The following is a 25,028-nucleotide window of genomic DNA, read 5'->3' as shown; positions in this document are numbered from 1 at the left end:
AAGTATTAATTTCTTTAAATTCTTAAAAAAAAAATACTGATCCCAAACTTTAAACGGCAGTGTGCATGGAGCTCATCAACTATGGTAGACAGAAGGTTTTAGTGTGGAGGGTGTGTTTGATCTTTCAAAGGAACCAGTGATATATATTCTTGCACGTCAAGCAAGTACGGTCACTTCCATATTTGATGCTACTAATGTGTTTTGGTCAGTCTTTATTTCATTAAAATCTAAATTGTGATCTTTCTCCTTCTCCTCTAGGAGGCAGCATTAAGGATCCTTCCCAGCGCTCCCAGCGCTCTTGATCATCCCAGCGCTCAGCGTGCTGGCTCCTCCCCCTCCCGGCGGCAGCGTGCGCTCTCAGCCGCCCCCGTGCACCCCGCGCTCGCCAGGCCTGCGCGCCCGAGCCCATGCCCCCAGCTCCACGCGGCCCTCCAACGCCATGTGTGTCCCGCACACTATGGAGGCGGGCAAGCACAGCGCCAGCCAGGGGCAGGGCAGCCTTGCCGGGGTCCCCCTGGAGCCGTTCATTCACCAGGTGGGCGGTCACACCAGCATGATGCGTTATGACGACCACACCGTCTGCAAGCCGCTCATCAGCCGCGAGCAACGCTTTTACGAGTCCCTGCCGCCAGAGATGAAGGAATTCACCCCTGAGTACAAAGGTAAGACAGATGATCTGGATGCATTGCACTCTTTTTAAAGTGACTCGTGGTCTAAAAAGATGCTGGTAAAACTTTGAGACATAACTCAATGTGCAAGCATGTAAAAAATGTGAAATTGTGTGAAGATTCATTACAAAAGCAGTGTTTTTTTTTTGTTTTTTTTTAAGATTTATTTTTGGCATTTATTAGCTTTATTTTGATAGGACAGTCAGTAGACAGGAAGCGAAGTGGGAGAGAGGAGGGGTGGGATCAGAAAAATGCACGACACTATATGTGGAACTCGGGATGACTGATGTCTATATATGAAGCTACATGTCAAACTCGGGACGGCCGGTGCACAGTGACACAAATGTCAAACTTGGGACGGCCGGTGCGCAATGATGCAATATGTCAAACTGGGACGACCGATCCGCAACACCGCTATATGTCGCACTTGGAATGGCCGATGCGCAACAACGGTTATAGCTAGACATACTGTTTTTCCACGCAAATCTAAAAACTTCCAAGTTACTTTTTCTCCATTTGTGCTCAAGACTACGAGTTTCTTTCTTGAGAGAGTGGGTATTACTGTTGTACCATGGCACAGTACGTTTTTCTCTAACCTTTTTCATTTTGATGGGGGCAACAGCTTCTAATGTATTAGAGAAGATAGTGCCCATGTTGCCAGTCATTTTGTCTAGTTCATGTGTATTTATGGGTACACAGAGCAGTTGAGATAAATCAGGCAGATTATTTGCGAATCTGTCTTTGGTGGCTGGAACAAAAGTTCCGCCCGGACGATAATGTGGAACCATATAGTTAAAGGGATAGTTCACCCAAAAATCAAAATTATGTCATTAATGACTCACCCTCATGTCGTTCCAAACCCGTAAGTCTCTCCCGGGTCTGTTATTAGCGTGTTCACAACACTGCAGTTTAGTGATATCCGGTTCGCGAACGAATCACTCGATGTAACCGGATCTTCTTGAACCAGTTCACCAAATCAAACTGAATCGTTTGAAACGGTTCGCGTCAACAATAAGCATTAATCCACAAATATCTTAAGCTGTTAACTTTTTTAACATGGCTGACACTCCCTCTGAGTTCAAATAAACCAATATCCCGGAGTAATTCATTTACTCAAACAGTACACTGACTGAACCGAGCCAGATAACGAACAAAACATTGACTCGTTCTCGAGTCAAGAACCGGTTGCATCGGTTTTCGGATCACCGGTAGTGATGGGAAGTTCTGTTCTTCTCCGCGAACCAGTTCTTTCGGACAGTTTGATTCAATAAACCGGTTGCCGAAAACGGTTCACCAGTTCTTTTGCGCTCGACGTAATGACTGCCCTTGATTCAAGCCTTCGGTTTACACCGCGCTCATAACATTAGCACAGCAAGTGCTCTTCGGGCTGGGCAAGAGATGGCTGAGGAGGATGATTTAGATCCTCAACCTCGTCAGCCATCCTGCCCCGTGTACGCAGAGTTGGTGGAAGTTATGGAGCGCGCCACTGACAAACTTCAGTTGCCATGGCGGCGCGCTCAGGGAGAGATCGTTCGCGGTCGTTTTGGACGATCGGTTTCTCCCTGAACATGGACCACCAGCTCAGCAGAGCCTTCCATTCCTTGCTCATCTCCACTCAGAGATCGAGAGGGCCTGGAAGAAACCGTACTCTGCCCGTATTCATCGACATCAGCGGGGTAATTTCGCTGATGTTGAGGGGATCGGGGAGTATGGTTATGTGTCGATGCCACCCATTGACGAGACGTTTGCGGGTGTCGACACTAAAAGCTCCGACTCTGCCATCCAAGCCCCTTAAAACCACGGCTCGCTTAAATGGCAGAGCGTACACGGCAGCAGGTCAGGCTGGTGCTGTCCTTCATACCATGGCAGTGCTCCAAGCCTACCAAGCTGACCTGCTGCAGGATCTCGACCAGGGGGCAGGGCTGTCCCCTGAGGCGGTTGCTGAGTTGCGCCGGACCACAGATTTGTCTCTCCAGGCCACTAAATAGACTGCTGCCGCGATCGGCCGATCAATGGCAGCGATGGTGGCCACGGAGAAGCATCTTTGGCTCAACTTGGCTGATATCGGGGAGAAAGAAAAATCCCTTCTCCTTGTTTCACCAGTTTCGCCTGCTAAACTTTTTGGCACCTCCGTTGAGGCGGTGGTTTGAAAGTTTAGGGAGGCGAAGGCGCGCTCAGCCGCATTTAAGACCTGTATACCGCTGAGATCCGGGCCCCAACCCAGGCAGGCGGGAGGACCTGGTCCGTCTTGGTCTGAGGACCGTAGACAGGGCCAGAGGTCTAGGGTCGCCTCTCATGCGCCCCCTCCATGGAGGAGTAGGACGCAGAGGAGGCGAGCCTCCCGCAAGAAGAGGGACTTAAGGGAGGTCATTCAGCACAAGCGCAGCAACGCTCAGCGGAAGTAGAGTTTGATCTCCCTGGAGGGCCTTGTCTACCAGCCCTCTCCCTCTTTGTGACTCCCCAGGCGTTTAGGTTACACCAGCCCTGGGGATGGGCCTTATGATGAGAACTATGTTCTGATGGCCCGCCGTAGCAACTGGTCTAGGCATGTAAAAGTGGTGGACCCCAGATTCATTGAGAACTCTCTGGCGAGTCTTCACTCCGCACGCCGCAGGTGAACTTTTTGGTTTTAAAATTCTGTGTATAACTAACACTGATTTGTATTTCTCTACAGACCTTGTTCCCTGTATAGACCTAGGGGGTCATTCTTAGAGGAGCAATTAAAGTATTGGACTTTAGGGCCCTGAAGCCTCCCCCAGTTGGTGGCTAGAACGAATTAGAAGATTTGGCTTCCGTGTTGAGTATGTGATGGCCTTCCTGTCATAACATTTTTATATGCGTGGTGGGCCACCGCTCATTTCTGTTTTAGCCTCAGGGCTATAAGCCACCCAGGGGTAGAGTAGTTGGTCTTCCTAAAAAAAAAAAAGAAAAAAAAAAAAAAAGAAAAAAGGAGAGCTTTTTTGCTTTAGGTTTAGACTGATGCTGGCGCTTCAGATAGATCTTCAGATAGATGTCCGCCTATCGGTTTGTGACATTGGTATCCTGAGTACTCGCTCCCTGAGCTCTGTAAGGTTTCAGTAGGTTGAGTGTTTCACAGCCTCTCAATCAAGTAGGCTGTGGCTCCTCCGAGCCCTCAGGTAGATATATGCTTGTAGGTCGGCCCTCACCCGGGCCACCTCTGTAGCTGGCCTAGGCTATGCTGGGGATGTTGGAGGCGTGTTGCTAAGTATAGCTGCCACATTCATTATGTGTTAGGCTTCCTCCCCCTAGATTTCAGCCCCCTCCCTTAAATGGGAGTTGTTGGCCAAGGTCCGCCCCTTTCTCTGCATTCAGGGGTGATAGAGTAATGCAGGGTGGTAGATGAGGTAGGATCAGTCTGGCAGGGTTAGGCCATCTTTCGCTCTGCGAAGTGAAAGTTCGTCAGACCCTGCCAAACGGAGATGTTTGGGCCTCTAGAGCTGGCTCCACTCAGCCCGTTAAGCTAATCACTCGACCGATGGGTTGAAGTGGGTTGGCTTGCAATTTAGCCCCCCCCGCTCCCCTAGGCTGGGCGCAGGACAAATCCCTGTCACCCTTTGGAGCCACTTGCAGGCCCGCTCCCTGTCTAACATTGTAGGGGCATATGGTTGTTACTCCTCCGCTAACTCAGGGTAGTTTTGAGTAGTCCATTCTCAGCTCTGTATTTATCTACCTCACACCACGATGGCTCCGGTTGAGCAGGGAGTTCTAAACTACATTTCATTCCGGTTTTTGAACTCCGCTTCCTTGAAGCCAGAGCGTTGCCATGGGCTGACGCCTATGCATTTAGTAGGTAGGCCCCTAATGGGGCCTCCACTAGGCAGAATGGCGTATGTTGTACTCCCCTGCTATAAGGGTATTTCTTTTTTGCTGAGTACACTGCCTTTGGCAATGTGATTAGGTACCAGGATGCTGTAGTAACAGTTTTCTGCCGCGAAGGCTGCACGGTTAGGTAGTAGGCCCCAGCAGGCCTCCTTGACTGGATAGGCCCCAAATAGGGCTCCTAGGCCCACCTCCGGTGGTTGGCCCTGGTAGTTCAGGCAGAAGGCTCACTGCCGAGTAGTAGGCCTTAACAGGCCTCCTCGGAGGTGGGTCACAACATTGTGGAACATACACTAGGACAAAACTATAGGAAAAGTTTTTTATAGTATGGTTCCAGCAGTGTACGTTAAAGTAGCAGAATAGACTCGCTATCAGCTAGTAGGCTCGACCAGGCCTCCCTGTTAGGCGAGTCCCCAGCAGCAGTCACATCCAGCTGATTAGACTGTTTCAGGTAGTAGGCCTCTTCAGGCCTCCCTGAAGGTGGGCTCCCACATTTTGTGGTGGTCAGGTAGTAGGCTTTACTAGGCCTCCCTGAGGGTTAAATCCCACATACTGTGGTTACTAGGTGGCAGGCCCCACAGGCCTCCCGGAAGTTGAATTCCCACTTTTTTGAACTATCAGGTAGTAGGCCTCATAAGGCCTCCCTGAAGGCAAAGCCCCAAAGACAGTCAACTGGACTGCCAGTCTGGCTCACTATCAGCTATGGAGGCCTCTCCAGGCCTCCCGGGAAGTTAGCTTTGAGCACACATACTGTGCGTTTCCACTAAACAGCATGGTTTTTTCAGGTAGTAGTCCCCTCCAGGCCTCCCTGTAAGCAAGCTCCCATGTTTTGTGGTTGTCAGGTAGTAGGCCTCACCAGGCCTCCCTAGAGTTGAGTTCCAAATTACTGTCAGTTTCCACTTAAGGTGGTTATCTGGTAACAGGTAGTAGGCCTCTCTAGGCCTCTCTGTAGGTGAACTCCCACATATTGTGGTTATCAGGTAGTAGGCTTCACCAGGCCTCTCTGTAAGCGAGCTCCCATGTTTTGTGGTTGTCAGGTAGTAGGCTCACACCAGGCCTCCCTGGAGTTGAGTTCCAGATTACTTTCAGTTTCCACTTAAGGTGGTTATCTGGTAACAGGTAGTAGGCCTCTCTAGGCCTCTCTATAGGTGAACTCCCACATATTGTGGTTGTCAGGAAGTAGGCTTCACCAGGCCTCTTTGTAAGCGAGCTCCCATGTTTTGTGGTTGTCAGGTAGTAGGCCTCACCAGGCCTCCCTGGAGTTGAGTTCCAGATTACTTTCAGTTTCCACTTAAGGTGGTTATCTGGTAACAGGTAGTAGGTCTCTCTAGGCCTCTCTGTAGGTGAACTCCCACATATTGTGGTTGTCAGGTAGTAGGCCTCTCCAGGTCTCCCTGAGAGTAGTTTCACAGTGGTGCTGGGTTTTGTAAGCTAGTGGCCGCTTACTTTCAGTTTAGCAGTTCTTTTCAGGCAGCTACCGAAGGTGAGCTTGTGCCCTGGCTTGGCTCAAATTTTTATTCTCTGCTACGGGACCCTCTTTATCCTGCTACAGCCTGGTTGCCTACCAGGTAGATCTTATGCTCCCCTCACTGAGGGTCAATATGAGTATGTGGTCTCCTTAGCCTGGTCAGTCGGTCGTAGGCCTCTCATGAGGCCTCCCAGTTAGATCAGTCCTTAGGCCCTCACAGGCCTCCTCAGTGTTTTGAAACACAAACACTGGGTAGATCCGTGGATCGAGTAGAGAAACCCCCCTCGCTGGCAAAGGTTGTAAAGCACTATGCTGATTCATACTCTCCAGGATATCCCGTCTCTGAGATCCAGGCCGAGTGGTTCACTGCCTGCTCCGCAGTTCCTCGGGTTGGATGCCTTCCTAAAGGCAAGTGTCCAGAGGCTCTGTCTTCGGACAGACAGGAAGTGGCCAGTCTGTAGTGTCTTATGTAGTGACACCAGGTCAGGCCTGCCCTGGTGGCATTTCAGGTGGCACGTTCCCCTGAATAGTGACTGGCTGGGGTTCCCTCGGGTTCCCTAGCCACATTCCCTAGAAGGGACCCCTTCTAAGAAGTTGAAGTGTTTGGTCCTAGGCCCTTGAGCAGGCCCAGGTAGACCTTTCACTAAACTATGTTTATGGAGGTTTTTTTGCTGTGGTATCATATAGCTTGGGCTATGACCATAGGGAGTGCTGTCACTGACAGCCCAGTGTGACCTGAGGGTGAGTGGTTCTAGCGTTCATTGAATTGCTGGTTCTGACAGTTGTCACTGCCATTAGGCATGCACTCCCTTTAGCATGGCGGCATGGGTATTTCGTTCCCCATAGCGTCGATGACGTATTGTCGAAGTTCTCTTCGAAAGGGAACGTCTCAGGTTACAAATGTAACCTTTGTTCCCTGAGAACAGGGAACGAGACAATACGTCTCCCAGCCATGCCTCGGGGTCTGCCTGCCAAACAGTCCCTTCAGACGAAAGGATATTGTCATGGTTTCAAGGCGCCCTTTTTATATATCCAGGTCAGGTCGCACGCTCATCACTCAAGCTGATGATTCACGGCTGTCGCTGGTCAGCATGATTGCTGTGAGTTGATATTTGATTTCAGACACCTGTCACACCTGAGGCGTTCCCCATAGCGTCGATGACGTATTGTCTCGTTCCCTGTTCTCAGGGAACAAAGGTTACATTTGTAACCTGAGACGATTTCTTTTGCCTATCTGACAGTTTAACATTAAGCAGAAATATTTGGAATGATTTAAACCTGTATCCTGTTTTCTGGGTAACATTGAGAATATCACTAAATATTGTTGCAACACCTCCCCCATGACCAGTCTGACGGGGCTCATGTTTATAACAGTAGTTTGGTGGAGTAGACTCATTTAGACCAATATAATCATTTGGTTTTAGCCAGGTTTCAGTCAAGCAGAGTACATCAAAACTATTATTTGTGATAATTTCATTTACATTAACTGCTTTGGGTGTGAGTGATCTAGGGCCCTATCATACACCCGGCGCAATGCGACGCAAGGCGCAGCGCAAGTGTGTTTGCTAGTTTCAGTCCGGCGCCATTCGCATTTTCCCATCCAGCGCCACGTCGTTTAATTAGCAAATGCATCTGCACCCATTTGTGTGCCCATGGGCATGCTGGTCTAAAAAAGAGGTGTGTTCAGGCGCATTGCTGGCGCATTGCTATTTTAAGGAGCAGAAAACAGACTGCGCCATAGACCAACCATAGACCTGGTCTAAAGTCTGGCGCAATGTTTTTTTCTTTGTTATTTAAAGAGCGTGTTAAGCCCCTGTTATACTTTCCGCGTCCGCGAGTCCGCTAGTGTCCGCTATGGTGCGTGTGACGTAAAAATCGTCATCTGAGAGAGTGTGCGCAGAGGCTCTGTAGGCTTCAAAAGCACAATTGCACATGTGCATGCAGTGTGAAGAAGCCCATTGCTACTTGAACCTGTGCAATCCGTCAATAAAAGAATATAAAGACAGCCAGATGTGCAATAATTCTGGGCAATTGTTTGTTCACATGTTTGTTGCAGAGCGGACCATCAGCGTACGCTTTCAGAAGTATAAATGGAAGAAGTCCGCGTCCGCGCTGTCCGTGTACGCGTCCGGATTGCTCATGCGGAAAGTATAACACAGGCTTTAGTATAGGCGGGTCCACAATGCGCATACATGCTGCTAATTAAACACAGGGACGCACAGCAGCACACAAACATGCCAAATATAAAAAATTGAAGGATTGCAACGCATAAGAATTTTTTAGGCTAATTAAATATAAAAATGGCTACATGTCATAATGGATAGTCATTGCATGTATCAGAATTAGGCTATCTATTTGCTCGCACATGAGCAGCTCCGTTTCATCTCGGAGATGCGTTCTGTCTTTGCGCTTGCCAAATTCCATTTAGACCATGCGCCCGGCCGCGCCAACCGTTTTTCCGTCGTTAAAATAGCAAAAGTGGATTTGGACACGCCCTGAGTGCACCTGCGCCGTGCGCTTTACACTTTGCGCTTAGATCGTTAAAATAGGGCCCCTAATGTTTATGAGCCCAAACTTTAGAAATTGTTTTTGTTCATTTATTTTACATTTTTCTGGTTTAATCACGATAAGATTTTTTCTAGATCCTACATTAAATTTATATTTTGACCTCAGTATTTGGGGAACAGACACAGTCTTAATAGATTGGACAGCGCAAGTATTTCTATCATTTAAGTGGGTAGAACAAAAGCCATCATAGTAGTTATTTGAGAATTGGTTTACTAGTCATATGGAGTGTAGAGTCCTGGAGACGTCTGCCGCAGCATGGTGTTGTTAACCCTGGTGTGAAGCACGACCATTCTGGGGCTCTCGTTGCCCTTCAGGATCGCGGGTATCTGCGCAGAAACATCGAGAACACGAGCACCAGGGAAACAGTAAGTGTGCACTTTACCTTCAGCTAACGTAACACAGACGTGTCGGACGATGGAGTCTCCGACAATCACAGCGTCGCGTTCTGTCTCGCGGAGGGGAGTGAAGTGGTTCCGTGTGGAGATCTCGAAGACGGAGGGGGAGAGGTCGTCGACCGGGGCCTGGCTAGCGTCCTTCGCTGCGAGTGTACCCAGGGTCCGTGGTGTCCCGGCACAATAGTGAAGAACATCTGGGAAGATCGAGTCCTGGGTGCACCGGGCCTGTGCAGAGAAGTTGTAGAATAAAATAGAGGATATATTCACATGTTATAGAAACGAAAATGATGGTGTATAAAATAGATTTTAAGATAAAAAATAGATGATAAAGAATTAACATGACAAAGCTCAAACTCAAAACACACAGCAGCAACAAACAGGAAGTGACGTTAGACAGAGCAGCTCTATGACACCTGGCCTCTGTTCTCACTTATTCATCATAACGCCTGTTTGTTGTCAGATTGCAAGGTCTGTCTGCTGCACAGAACCTAGTCTGAGACAGGATGTGAACTGTCATGGGAGACGAGAACATTATTATGGTATGTAGTGACACAAAACAGAGCCCCGAAGAGCAGGTGCTGTGAAGACGGGTGTTATGACATTGATGTCATGTCAGAGGAAAGCCAGAGTCCAGAGACTGATGAAAGACACCTTTTCCAGTGCTGCTTCTCTCGAGATGTTCAGCTTCAAAGGTCCTTTTTGATCAAATTTGGGCTGAAACTATTAGTCAACATTATCAACAACATCGAGAATGAATAAATAAGCTTTCCATTGATGTATGTCAGGATTGGATAACATTTGGCTGAGGTACAACAGTTTGAAAATCTGGAATCTGAGGGAGCAAAAAAAAAATCTAAATATTGAGAAAATCTCCTTTAAAGTTGTCCAAATGAAGTTCTTAGCAATGCATATTACTAATCAAAAAGTTCTGGTATATTTACAGTAGGAAATTTACAAAGTGTCTGCATGGAACTTGATCTTTACTTAGTATCCTTATGATTTTTGGATTATCAGTATAATCCTTTGTTGCCGCACTGGAAAACATCACCCACATTGTGACAGTGGGGTGGGAAATACTGCCCAAAAATTATATTTCCATATTTTCTGTAGATTTGTTGATATTTTGTTGAGTGTGTTTTTGTGGTGGTACCATGGCTTTTATTTATGGCATATTCTTCAAATTCTGTGTTGAAAGTTAAGTCACAGCAGGTTTTCCCACTATAGGCGGTTTCATCGGGCGCATGCACCTTCCAGTCTGACTACAAATGCAGTTAAAAATAAAGTGATGAGTAATGAAGTTGGGCTCAGGTTGTTGTGCTGTGGGATGTGTTTCCCATACATTTATTTATTTCCACTCGCCACAATATCAAAACTGAGCAATTTTCCAAAAAGCTTTGTTGAATAAACATGAGCACGTACTGCATGTTTAAAAATCAAAACGAGGCGCGGGGGTTTTTACATCACTACATTTTTGAAGGAAGACTGTCTTTAAAAAAAATTTTCATGTCATTTTCATTTCATCTTGCATGTTATATGCCTGATGAAGCAGCGTTTGTAAGCTCAGCACTGCTTTGTGTACAGCTGTTATTGGGGAAGACTCTATTTCTTCTGCTTTAAAGCACCTCCTTGTGACCTTGTTATCAAAAATAATCTACTCAGGAGGGACTCAAGCTGTTGTTATTGATTCTATTTGAAAGTCTACCAGAAGTTAAGTTAGGGCCATGAAAGCGCGCATGCGCAGTAACGTTTGTTTATGTGGTTGCCGTTAATTCAACGTTAAAATTAATGTTGATATTGATGAAATGCTCTGGACATACCAAAGCTCTATGGATTAATCTTACAGGTTTAACCTGAAGAAATGATGACAGAAATTTTACTGTTGTATACTAAAATGTAGGCCTAGTTCTCTTAGAAATAGGTAATAATATAATTATTTTTAAGGAGTACAACCAATATTTTTCATCCATGTTTAAATTTATACATTCTTATTTGATAAAAAAATAAAATGCAGTGTTTTGTTGTAAATTAATTATGTTTTCGTTTGATTACATTTTAAAAGATGGATTAAATTAATCAATTGATTATTTAATACTTTTGGTCATATTGCCCAGCCCTACGAGTGAATATTTGCCCATCTCACTTGGGTTGTTATTATTTTATATACACACTTCAAAAATTGAGACCCTTCCATCACAAAATATTTTCATATTCACCATACCTCACATACCTGCATCTTTCTTATCTTTGTCTTACAATTGTAAGACAAAAAACAGATACAGCAGTTAAAAGAATTGGTAAATGTTCATCCATGCTGTATTTATTTTAGGGCCTGAATTGTTTGTTTTGTTTTGTTTTCCTCGACGCTTATAAGATTGCGTTGACATTCTGAGATATGTGATGATGTGGAAATAATGTAGTCCTAAAATAGGTTCGCATTCTTATAATAAAGCTCAGATTGAGTCCTTCAGACCACCCATAACTGGCAGTGTGAGCTGCTATTATTTGTCTGCAGTGGAAATGTGTATGTGTGACACTCATGTGTTTTTGCATCTGTCCTGTGTTCACCCTCACCACCCCCCAAAACATCTCACGTTCTAGATTCACAGCATGCCTTCCATATGAACCGCTCCTCCCTGTGAGTTTTGATGGGGCTAAATGCATGCCGGACATCTTTAACTTCCACTGACTATTTCAGGCCTTGCTAGAGCAACATTGAAGCTTGTTATTTTTTCTCATCTAGTCACAGCAAGGGTTATAAATAGCCCTGTCCTTATGAATCACATGGCATTGTTTTCAAATGTCAACAGAGTGGGATGAGCACAAACTCTAAAGATAAGTGTTAGAAGTGTTTCAGAAGTTTTAGGGCATGCAAAATCATATCACCTCTTTAGCTAACCTTTAGTCACAGCTATTGCTGGCAAACAAAAAGCTTTTCAGAAGGAAACATGCTTTCCACTTATTTCACTTCTACAGTTTGCACAAAGCATTCATTTTCTTAAGCAGTAAGAGTAGCCCTTGTTTTATTGAATAAATTCATGTGCATTATTAATTTAGTCAGATTGTATTTAATTGTGACTTACTGTGTAATTGTGATCATCAATGCTGAAATCCGGGTAATGTTTTAAAACTAGTTTTTTGCAGCTGCAATCAGGGCCCTGTGTTTAATTTTTTTCCCCCACATTCCCATTTTATGTTTTTCTTAATTACATTTTATTAATCCTTTTAGCAATTTATTTAAAATGTTACAACAAAATATTTTTTTATTTTTACAATAATTGAAACTTATGATTTATTTGTTGTCGTGATAATTAAATGAAGGCATAAAGCATGTACATAATGCAGTGTATTTAATATTTTACAATGTAATGAAATGAAAAGGTAAAATTTAAATATGAAATAAAATGTGTGATACTCCTTAAAAATAAGGTTTTAATATGTTTATTATTATATATAGAAGTGCAATGTTATATATTTCTGTTATAATTTCTTCAAGATGAACCAGACCTTCATTTTGGCGGGTTGTAGTGGAGCCCATTGAGTTTCTGTGTGTATCTGACAATAGTTTGATCAAATTAAATGATGAAATGCTGGTGAAGTGACTCAGAGCAGCTCTGGAGATGAAGTTTGGGTGTTAATATTGTGAGACAGCAGACACTGTAAACATTACAAACATCAGGTATACTTGAGTATGTGAAGTAAATGAAAAATGTGCCACTCATACACTGAGAAATGCAGAACATGCAGACTTTAAATTTAAATAGCAGTCTTTTTACTGATGATTAACGCATTCAAAATTCACCAAATTACATGACATTCCGCATTATACAGTAATATTATTATGACTGGGTTCCGTGATTCTATCCACGTTTTCTCCATTGCATACATTAGCTTTCAGTTAATCAGAGAGATATATTTAAAATGATCCACTCTAATCTTCCTAATACCTCATTCATGATGTCCTTCCATAGGTTTTATTCCCTGTTGAAAGTGAAAGTGAGAGTGACGTGACATAGAGCCAAGTATGGTGACCCATACTCAGAATTCGTGCTCTTCATTTAACCCATTCAAAGTGCACACACACAGCAGTGAACACACACACACCCGTGAACACACACCCAGAGCAGTGGGAAGCCATTTATGCTGCGGCACCCGGGGAGCAGTGGGGGTTCGGTGCCTTGCTCAAGGGCACCTCAGTCGTGGTATTCTTGCAATGTGTACTGTGTTAGACTAACTGAGATTTGTCAGCACTTGTGTACTGTTGCTCTCTTGTTGCTGTGATTGAGTCTATTGAGTCGCTTCTAAGTTGCTTTGGATAAAAGAATCTGCTAAATTACTAAATGTAAATGTAAAGGAAAATGTAAATGATTTATAAATATATCCTTTTAAACATTTATAAATTAAATATGTAATTTTTGGCTTACTTAACGCTCTGCTACTAGTCTTTGTGGGTGTCACAAATTAGTTGCTTCTGTCTAAAAGATATGTCTTTGAAAGCAGCCAGAACATAGAAAAACATACAACCTAATTATGCGTAATATAAAAGGCCGGGCTGAGCAGATGCCTGAAAGAAACTCCAGAGCCTGCAGATCTGGAATCTGGATCTGGAAAGCCTATTAAACAGAGCTCTTCCTGAATTAGCTCATTAGTATCATTGCAGTCTTCATTCATGAGCTTGTGTTGCTGAAATGACATCACGGAACTAAAAATGAGCTTTAGCACAGAGGCATGATGGAATTATTTAGCCCTTCCCACTAGCTGCTATTCTGTCCTTCCCACACATATGCATCTGTCTGAGCTTCTTTATTCATCATACCACATATACAGTCCAAAGCTTGATCTTCTTCATTATATTAGTGTTCTGAAGTTATAGTCCATGCACTATACATTTTGACTTTCTCTTTACCCAAACTAGTTTTGTCATAAATTCAGGTACCAATGTTTCAGTGCATGGGTGTGAAGTTGAAACTTTAATTTGGATTGGTACAGAATAATTATTGGACTTGGCAGAATGTACAGAATGGAATCAAACATTCAAAATCAGAAATTGTGTGTTGATTTGTCATAAAATTGCATGACTGTGGCTTTGGACTTTAAAAACAACTGCCAATTTAAAGTGCTTGAATGCACAAGAAGCAAAAAATTACTCATTGTTATTAATGTAGAATCACTATTTATTGAAACAATAATTTAGTCCATAATCTGGAATAGATTTTTTGAGTCATAATGTGCAATTCATATGAACATAATGTAAATGTTTTAAGTTTTTTTAATTACATCTTTTTCTTTGTTGGATTCTTAGCATATACAAGTTCTAAGTAATGTTGATGTTGTAGGTGTGGTGCTGGTGTGTTTTGAGGGTGACTCTGATGGCTACATCAATCTGGTGGCATATCCATACGAAGAGAGCGAGGGGCTGGACCATGAAGAGCTGTCCGAAAGAGATCAGCCTCGCCGAAAACACTCTCGCCGTAGCCTCCACCGCTCCAGCAGCGAGCACAAAGAGGACAGACCTGCTCACGATGGCGACAGCAATGACAAGTGAGTGAATGCTGGTCTGTATGCTGGCAATTTGTGTAAAAGAATCCACTGCTGATGACAAGATGGAATTATTTTCTTAGCTACAGTCAATCTTGTATGAAATAGATAACCATACTTTGGACTGAAGATCTTTGGATCAAGAATTGTTGTCATTTGCTCTGGTATTAAAACACAATTATCAACCTCAGCAAAGAAATGGAAAACTTCTGACCAGAAAAAAAAGGATGTCCCAGGGTACCCTCAGCACCTATACACTTTATCACATATGGGGAATAATCAAAATTGTTAAACTTTGCTTATTTACAAATTTTTACTACATATTTACGTTACGCTGTTTGATTTACGTTATGTTGTCTCGGATTACTAGTGGTGTGCCTCAGGGCTCAGTTTTGGGCCCTCTTCTGTATATTATTTATCTGTTGCCTTTAGGACAAATCTTCAATAAATTTGGTATAAATTTTCATTGTTATGCTGATGGCACCCAGCTAAAAATCATTAAGCTTTGTTTTTACTACTTATTTACATTACATTGTCTGATTTAATTGTTGGATACAGTTGCAAACGGTGTTATGTTAAATTGCTCATAATTACTGTTATAATTTTTATTAATAATTTTGAATCCATTTTTATGTTGAAATTTCCCTTTTTTTGTAATTTTATTGTTTTTTTGTCACTTTTAGTTTATATATATATATATATATATATATATATATATATATATATATAGTTATATATAGTATATATGATTTTAATTTTACTTTCACATTTACTTTTTATTTTTGCAGCCCTGGTTGCAAAGGTCAAGACCTCAGAGGTGGAACAGAGCAAAATACATAAATTTATACAAAAAAATCATATTCAGACTTCTAATTCTTATATAAATGTACCTCAAGGTGTACCCTATTCATGAAAAATGGCAAAACAAATATTCAGAGAATGTTTTTTTCCAAACACATTAATTATGAATCAGCATCAAGCTGAGCTCAGATGATATATTCTTTGGAGCTTATAGCTTAGCAGTGAGAAGTTACTGAAATTGAACTGATTGCATTGGAAATGTGTTGTCTGTGATAATGACAAAAATAGTGCTTCATAACAAGTACATGAGTCTTAATCAAACCTGTGTATTTGCCAATCAAACATTCCCATAAAAATACATTTATTTGAAGAGTTTCACAATAATAAAACTTTCTCAGCAGTCACACTGGCACTGCATTGTTGGTAATTAGTGTGTCTGTGTAGTCTGCAGGAGTTGAAGAGTCCTCGTCTGGACCTACAGATGCATTCAGATGTGCCCTTCCAGATGCTGGACAGCAACAGCGGCCTGAGTTCAGAGAAGATCAGCCACAACCCCTGGAGTCTGCGCTGCCACAAACAACAGCTCAGCCGCATGCGCTCCGACTCCAAAGACAGAAAACTCTACAGTATCCTGCTCTAAAACAGCACAGTTTATTCATAAACTTTGTTTTGTAGTGTGTAGTTGATGGAGAAATTCAGTTTTACTTTCTGGAAAGCAGTCAACTATATTAATTAGCTTGAAACTGCTTGCTGAAATTGTATGTGCAGTAATACGCCACCTGACTGATTAGTCTTCTTTTTAGATAAAATTAATTTAGAGAGGGCCTTATTACTTTTGCCTGTGGCATAAAATGAGAGAGATGTCCCCACTTCAATACGAAGTGACTTGAAAATGAAAAACACAAGTTATGGTTGAAATGAGGACCAAATCCTAAAAGTTATTCAGTTGCTTGTTAACCTTAACTCCATGCATCAACACTAAAAATCATGCTTGATGTAAATCTTTTTGCAATTAGCAGCCACTCTTCTGCTTTCATGGTTCCATGAGTCATATATCATCAGGGCTTAAGGCAGTTGAGCATAAAAATAATGAAACATAGATTTGTGGGTTGTTTCTCAAAAACATTGTAACCTCTGATTAAATATGGTGAAGTACATTTATATGTAAATATGCTGCAAAAGCTACAAAAAAATATTGTAAAATGCTTGAAAAGTGTTACATTTGACATCTAAAGAAAGGTGTAAGAAACTGTATAGTGATATGTGTACAACAGTATAGCCGATAAGTGAAAAGACTGCTATTATTACCTTTTTTTTTATCTTGCAAAGACAAACGTTTTCCCAAAAACTTGAAGCAGGCAAGAGTACATTTTTATGCCATGCACAAATATTCCTGAGTAATTTGGCATCAGAGAAATGAGGAAAGTCTTTCTTTCAGTAGTGATATTTTTTTCCACAAGCTGAGCAACAGGAAGCAGATGTTCATGTTTTTAGGACTCTAATTGGAATTTCTCCAAAATCCTCATTAATCATAAATGATTTGGTTTGCTTTTCAAAAGAGAGAACCTTTTGTTTCTATGAAAGGCTTTGGCTAGAAATGATTGACAGGCAGATTGTGATAACATTGTCAAGCTCATCAAAGTTAATGGTCTTTTGGTAAACACACACTCTTCTTTACGATGGCTTTGTCCAGTAATACGAGTGAAGTCAAGTCTGCTTTACTGTCAATTCTTCCACATGTACAGTACATACATACAGAGAATAGTGAATGTCTGGCCTATGAGATTATTAGGAATACCACAGTCAGGACTTTTCGTTGTCTGTCGTTTAACTCAGATTAATGTTTCATAGACTAATTACAAAATTTGTTAAATATGGGATAATTAAATCTTCAGCTATCATTTAGCATCCCTTTACAAAGAATAAAGCTGTAAGTTTAACTACTTCAAAAACAGCACTATTTTCACTGCACTGCTAAAAAAATATAATGTAGCTTTTCAGTTTCAAAGTTGTTTTACTGATAAAAGTTGACTGGAACTACTGTGCCTTAAATGGTTCTAACACATCCATTCCAGGCAATCGGAATTGAGTATTTAGACAGACATTGATGTAAATACATATGAAAAAAAAGCTTTGTGCATGTATGTTTCCTCTGTCTATGATTCTTGACCATAAACCTCCACCAGAATTTCTGTTGTTGGAGAACGTAGTCCATCATTTCGTCTACCCCTGCATCCTGGACTTGAAGATGGGCACCCGGCAGCACGGCGATGACGCGTCAGAGGAGAAAGCCGCCCGGCAGATGAAGAAGTGCGAGCAGAGCACGTCTGCCACATTAGGAGTGCGTGTGTGCGGCATGCAGGTGCGTATGTCTTTAACCTAAGACACTTAGTGGAGCAATTGCAATGACTGGTGGTTTTACACTTTTACAATTTAGGGGTCATGAACTGCCTTTGTTTTATATTGTTCTTTGAGGACCACTTATCATGTTATCAATAATAATAAACTGTTTGAACAGGCGTTGAAGTAAACGCGCACCGCTCTCATCAGAATGCTCTGTTTGACACAAGAATTGAACTAAACGAACACCCCTGGACAGAGTATAACGCGTTACTGTATTCTAATCACTTTTCCTGAACGCAGTAATGTAATGCATTACTTTTTACATGAATGTAATTTGATTACAGTTACTAATGTCAATAAAATTACGTTACTTATGTTACAAATGCAGTGTTAAAATATGAAGTAAAAATCATGTTTTGCGAGCCAGTATGCCCTTTAATAAATCACCAGAGAATGCGAGCTAAAATGCAGATGAGGCCTACAACATTTAGGAAAGGTTGCCATTAATCATATTTTAAATGTTGCACTCGATTTCATATATTTTAGTCTGGCATTAAAAGTTGAACTAGTATATGTGTACAAGTTTGTCACAATAACACTAATATAAGTAAAAATAAATGACTCATCTGAATGATATCAGACTTCAGTATAAGCTGTTTTTAGACTAACGAGAAAATTTGTGTTCTGAAACTTGCAGGATGTTTTTATAGTACAATGACCTCAAAATGTCGAAAGATCAAGGGAATTTTGGCTTCTCAGTTCATGACCCCTTTAAAGGTTCTTCATTGGCATCCATAAATAACTTTTACCATCCATAGAATCTTTCCATTGTATTGACTCTTTTTAGTGGAAAAGGGTTCTTCAGATTTAACATTTTCTTCACATTTAGCAAAAAAAAAAAAAATATTAAAAGAACTTTTCACTGAAAACATCTGTTTAGAGCCTAAAATGGCATATTTATGGCATTGTTGCAGGAACCCCTTTTGGGAGCTGTATTTTTAAGAGTGTAGTTAGTTAACCTCGGCCTCTTGTAGGTGGCATAGGTTGGAAAAACTAAAATAGGACAGGAATCCCTTACATTGGCATGAAAACTAATTTTAGCGTAGTAATTTGTATTCTTGTTCTTGAAACAAGAAGAAGAATAAAATCTGCAAATTGAGTAAGAAAATTAATTTTATTTATTTTTATTTATTAACTTTTATTAAGTTTATTTTTCTTAGCCCACAAGATATTTACTCACATAATATTCAGCATTTATGATTTTTGTCATAGCACTAGTTGATGCAACATAATCAATGTCAAAAATATGGTTGTGTTTGGAGAAAACGAGATTTGAAGCCAACAAGTAATATTTGACTTTTATCAGCACTAAGTGTAATAAAGCAGGTGTCCAGCCAGAGCCTGAGATTGTGTTCACACACAGATGGATAAATGACAAATACTATGCCATGATAAAGAAAGGAAAAAAATGAAGAAGTCATGCCAGGTTTGGTTTTTTGGTCGCTAGAACACATTTCTCAATACTTAGGGCACTTTTCAAAGCTCTTCAAACACACTGAGGTCAACAGCATTTATGTGGCAAAACTGTGGATCATTTATCATTGCTTTGACATCTTTTAAATTACATGATCAACATTAAGACACAAACACTGCCAGAACTCTATATAGCTACAACCCAATTGGCTCTTTATATTAACATACTGAAATATATACCAAATATAAAGCCTTTCAATTTCATTACCACCGTTACAAGATGGGAACTTTGGAATAATTTCATACTGTATTGTAAATATGGATGTAACTTAAATTGCAGTGAATTCTAAACAGCAGAGAGCTGTCATTCGTTTTGCAAAGAAATTTTACATTCTGTAATGCCACAGTGTTGTTAGTGTTTTTAGGTCCTTGTTTTATGAGTGACAGAGTGTGCTTGTTAGGTGACAACCTTTGCTAGTGAGGCAGGTATGAAGTGTTTTGGTAGATTTAGTGCATTTTGGATGTGAAATTAACTGCTTTGAAAAAAGTAAACAAAGTACTGATAAATGTGTCTTAGCAACTGTTAAAAAAACTGTAATAACTGCAATGCAAATGTCATGTAGTGTAACCATCAAGTAAAAAGTAATCATAACTTTTTATTTTTTTACTTTGCTTTTACACAGTTTAGTTTAGGGAGCAGTTATCACTATTAACTAGTCTCTTTTTAGCATGCATTTTTTCTTACATGCTGTATGCAAGCCTGCAGGTGCAATGAAAACACATCGATTGAGAATGTGATATCGATATACAGACCTGTATATGAATGGCAGAAAATTTCAGTCTTTTTCAAAACTGAGGTGTGAGCAATAGGGACTAAAGCAGGGGGATTTCATTTCTGTCCATAGATTGTCTGGGTGAAGACAGTTTGGAAGGTGGATTCTTTTTGCACTCTCTTCTTAATAACATTTTGTTATTTTTTTGTCAAAAGTTACATTGAGTATCCTCAGTGGCTGAAAAAAAGGCTTGAAGACAGCATAATCAGGCCTTGACGAATTTAACAGGCGATTTATTTCCTCTAAATTACAACTCACATTGGCCGTCTTTCCTCACTTGTTAGTGTTTTCCCAATCATTCAAGCCCCCCGTGTCTCCTGTGTTTGCTCTGCAGGTCTATCAGATGGACACCGGTCACTATCTATGCAGGAACAAGTACTATGGCCGCAGTCTTTCTATCGAGGGATTTCGACACGCACTCTTTCAGTTCATGCACAACGGGACACAGCTGCGCAAAGACCTTTTCGAGCCCATCCTGAGCAAACTATGCAGCCTGAAGGCTGTGCTGGAGCGCCAGGCCTCGTACCGCTTCTACTCCAGCTCGCTGCTCATCATATACGAGGGCAAGGACCCAGAGTCTGTGGAGGCTGGCTGTCAGAGAGCCTCGGAGCCGGAGAAGCTGGGCTGTGTGGAGAACCTGCCGGCCTCGGAGCCCCATACGCCTCCGCAGACGCTGAGCGTGGATGTGCGCATGATCGACTTCGCCCACAGCACCTTCAAAGGCTTCCGCGATGACCAAACCGTCCACGATGGGCCTGATCGCGGATACGTGCTCGGACTGGAGAGCCTCATCGACATTTTGCAGGAAATCCGCAACGAGAACCAGTAGCTCCACCCAGCAGCTTTTCATAGAGAAACAAAGATGTTTGTAAAGACTACACATTAACACAAACCTAAAGGTGTGTACACAAGAAATGGAGGTGACCTCTACCTATGAAGGGTCTTGTCTCTGCTGTCAGGAAAGAAATTGCTCCTAGTCTCCCCTCAATAGAAGATGGTTTCAGTTTGTTTGTCACATGGATTCATCGCCACCATGTGGCCCGCTGAAGCACTGCAGGAATGAACCGTGAACTCAGGCCGCATCTGCTGTCAGGGTCTCTCTTAGAGTGTGGCATTGCTAAAGAGAGAGAAAGAGTGTGTGTGTGTGTGTGTGTGTGTGTGTGTGTGTGTGTGTGTGTGTGTGTGTGTGAGAGAGAGAGAGAGAGAGAGAGAGAGAGAATCTCAAGAAAAATCCAGGTCACCCCAAAATAAATAAAAAAATAAAAAATCTTGTATTGCATAAACCAAGCCTGTTTTTAGCACCTTTAAGATTTTTGTGACATTATTTTCATGAAAAATTTAGCCTGAAAGCATTTCTCCCCCAAATTCTTCTTCTTATAATGCAAAACATTTTATTCAGACACACATTATTCCATTAGGAATTGTACTTTGCCACATAAATTCTTTATCATTATTTGTTCACATCATACTGTACTAATGAGAATGACAAGGGAGGATGTGGGTTTTTTTATAAAAAATTAATGTCACCATGCAAAAAAAAAAAAAAAAAAATCTTAATGGTTTTAAAAATATTTTCATGCAATGTTGTTTTTTCTTGTGTTTTTTTTTTTTTTTTTTTGGGCGAGGGAGAGTGAAATATGTTCTCTGTATAAACACTCAGTATTTCTCCAAGAGTTTAAAAGGGAGTAAATTCAGCTCACAGCAGTTGGTCAAAGCTTTACTGTAAGAGTCGGGTGCATTTAAAAGAGATTTTAGACCACTCGTCTTTGATGACAAGAGGATGAATCTGGCCTTATGGCAGTAGTTGAATTCACAGCTTAGCTATGCGAGTCTATTTAACCGGTCAGATGATGCTTTTTTATTTTATTGTTATTATATTTTGGGTTTTTTGGTAGCTATCTTACTCTGTACATTTAAAGCAATTATTACATGTTTTGTTGACCCCCCCCCTCTCTGTGATTTAGCAGTCGTAGGGGTTTTGGTGGGATAGTGCATTTGTAGTCTTGAATTTAGATTACCCTTGTGTTACAAAGTCTTTCCCTGTGAGTAATGTGTAATGTCATTATTGCAGAGAAAAGCCTCATTGTAAAAAAAAATTATATATATATATATATATATATATATATATATATATATATATATATAAAATATTCTTAATGTCAAAATATTTAAATATCCTTAAAACAAAACAAAACAAAACAAATCCTGATAAGCAAAATTGTGTAAGGTATTAACACTTGTTTACAGATTAGATTTTTAAGCAACAATAACAAATTTTTTTTTATAAACAAGTCTTAATATTTTAATCAATTTCCATTCTCAAAAAAAAATTTTTTTTTTATTTTGTTTTAGGCATATTTAGATATTTTTGTTGAAAACAACAAACCGACTAATTAAGAAGCTTATTTTAGTTAGTGCTCACTAACATCTGCACTGTAATTTATTATGAACACATTACAAGAGCATGATTTTTATTTTTGTTTCTTTTTATTATTTAGAAGGGTTGTCTATTAATTACACATACACTCTGAGGGGAAAAAAGGTACAAAAGCTGACACTGGGACAGTACCCTTTCAAAAGTACACCTTTGTACTTTACTAACCCATAAAAGGTGCATTTTAGTACCCTAAATGTACAGATTTGTAACCTAGAGTGTACAAATTATTATCAAACTGTTATATATTATTGCCTTTTGAAAGGGTACCGCCACAGTGACAGTTTTGTACCTATTTTTCTGAGAGTGTACACAGTGACATTCTGCCCATCATCAGCAAATGTAGCAAGATTGGTTTCTAGGTTTGTCCTTGTGAGTCCCATCAGCAGTCGAGTGGAGATCGTCTCGTCATCATGACACCTTCAGCATGTTCTCTGTCTAGATGAAGCATTTATTGCACTATGGTGTCATCCTTTTACTGAAAATAGACACTTTTTTAATTCTCTGGGAAACAGACATCATATCTGCCCATAGTAGCAGTTGAGCAAATATATTAACTTCATTCATTCGTCTTGTCCTATATTTACTGACTTTGATCACGTGTATAAATAATAAATCAACATTATAAAACATAACATCTATGCGGAGTTGTGCCGTAGGGATGTGTCTGTATTTAGACGTGTGATTTTGGTCAATAGCCATAACTGGGACACCCAGGAGTGTTTGTTTAACAACTGTTTAACAAAGTCATCTGATCATGTAACCGCTGAAGGGAAGTGTTTGAAGAACAAATGCCACGTGTGATGTGTTCCCTCACAATAAATGAGCAATGTACTCAAGTTAAAGAAAACGTAATTCCTAACATGTTGGCGTCGTTGATTAAAGTGTACCTGGTTTGTGTAATTAAACCTTACTTTTGTGTCGACGAATGAGAGAGGAACACAGATTCATAGATTTCACATAAAAAGAAAGAAAATGATCCTTTTGTCTTTATTGTTGTTGCATGGATGGGTATTTTTTTAAGAAAAAATAATAATATGACAACTTTGAATGTGAGCTATAAATTGTTTATTTAAGAAATGTTGTCTTGTCTCTTTAATATTTTGTTGTTTTGATTTGACCAAAAAAAAAAAGAAAGAAAGAACAACCACAAACATTACAACCACAAGTTTAAATTAGGGCCGTCAGTCGATTAAAATTTTTAATCTAGTTAATTACATGATGTGTTGATTAATTAATCTAATTCGCAAAATAAATTTGACTGAAAATACTCACAAAAGATTATTTAAAGCTATTTATGTGTTAAATTAGAAAGTCTCAAGAAGACTTTACAAATTATAGCTTTCAAAAGAAATATTTTACTTGATTCAACATATAATTTATTACACAAACATTTAGGCTGCAGTGGCCTAACATAAACTATGGAAGATAAAAGATAATTTGAGAAACATCTCAGTATATTTTGCTCATACAATGAAAGTCATTAACCAAAACAGCTCTTCCAAATACCTTCTTCCATATTCCACAAAAGAAAGGTTTGAAACGACATGAGTAAATTATGACAGAATTTTATTTATTTTTTGGGGGTGAACTATCCCTTTAATGGTTTCATTTTTATTATTATTTTTTAATGAAAATCTGCCACCAATCTGCCACTTAAATTTTATGGCATAACTGCATTTATGGAGTTGTTGCCCTGCATCATATTTGTCAACAGTCAACCGTATGAAGTGTAAGATGATGTACAGGCCTGGGGGCGGGGCCATTTTTTTCCCCGTAACTAATTAATTAAGTTAACACCTAGTTTAAATACAAAGTTCTGTCATGAAACTCAAGATAGGTCAAACTCAATCTGACATAATGACATCATTATTCACAGGTTGCAGCTGTTGTAAAACAAGTCACTGACCATTGTGCTCTACAAAATTTGTAAAACCAAAATAAAATAAAATAAGATAACACTTATCAAAACAATAAAACTGCATACAAAGACATAGTACATACAGAGTGTGTGCTATGTGCATTACCGTCCTAAACTGTCTGAGAGTTATCATGAAAGAAATAGGAATTCTGTGTACTGCACTAAATTAAACGAAAAGAAAAAATAATAGAAAGATTTTAGATCCATCAACTTACCGGCCAAAACTTAAAGAATTTCTCATTATGTACTAGAGAATTCTGATTCATTTCGACAATGTAAAATAACCAAGACCTGATATTAATGATAACCACTAAAACAAATGCAATATGCATTTCCCGAGGGACAGTATAAAAAAATATATATATATTAAAACATCAAATGATATCACCGGTCACAACAGAAACTGATGACATGAGATATAAAAGCTGCTCCAGTATGTTGGGGAAATGCCCCCCTTAACAACAATGCGCATTTACTGTTAAATTGTAATATGTTTAGATAATAGTTCAGCATGTGCAGGATGATGATGCATCATTCAGTGTGTCATTTAGAGAAATATAAATGAAGAGTTCATTTGCAAAAACAGAAAACTCCGTTTTTAACAATTCTCAGAAATCTTGTTTTTTTTTTTCATTGTGCATTCCAATTAATCTCAATCAAACTGCAGTTGGGTTACTTTGATTAGGTTAAAATATCACTAAAAAAACAGCTAACTAACACAATAAAACAATAAAAACATGATAACAATA

General features: G+C 40.3%; 2 protein-coding genes across 2 annotated transcripts in view; both read left to right on the top strand.

Moving 5' to 3' along the window:
• LOC109095006 (CD276 antigen homolog) overlaps positions 1 to 25,028 on the top strand; it is a 467,477-nt gene that overhangs the window by 127,201 nt on the left and 315,248 nt on the right. The gene's annotated exons all lie outside the window — the stretch shown is intronic.
• LOC109061001 (inositol hexakisphosphate kinase 1-like) lies at positions 165 to 23,438 on the top strand. Its single transcript, XM_019078153.2, has 5 exons — positions 165 to 662; positions 14,273 to 14,477; positions 15,720 to 15,901; positions 17,462 to 17,637; positions 20,259 to 23,438. The coding sequence occupies exons 1-5, from the start codon at positions 440 to 442 to the stop codon at positions 20,751 to 20,753; spliced, it is 1,281 nt and encodes a 426-aa protein (XP_018933698.2). The 5' UTR covers positions 165 to 439; the 3' UTR covers positions 20,754 to 23,438.

Source organism: Cyprinus carpio, chromosome B22, assembly GCF_018340385.1.
Source record: "Cyprinus carpio isolate SPL01 chromosome B22, ASM1834038v1, whole genome shotgun sequence".
Classification (NCBI taxonomy): Eukaryota; Metazoa; Chordata; class Actinopteri; order Cypriniformes; family Cyprinidae; genus Cyprinus; species Cyprinus carpio.
This window is presented reverse-complemented; position numbering and strand designations above follow the sequence as displayed.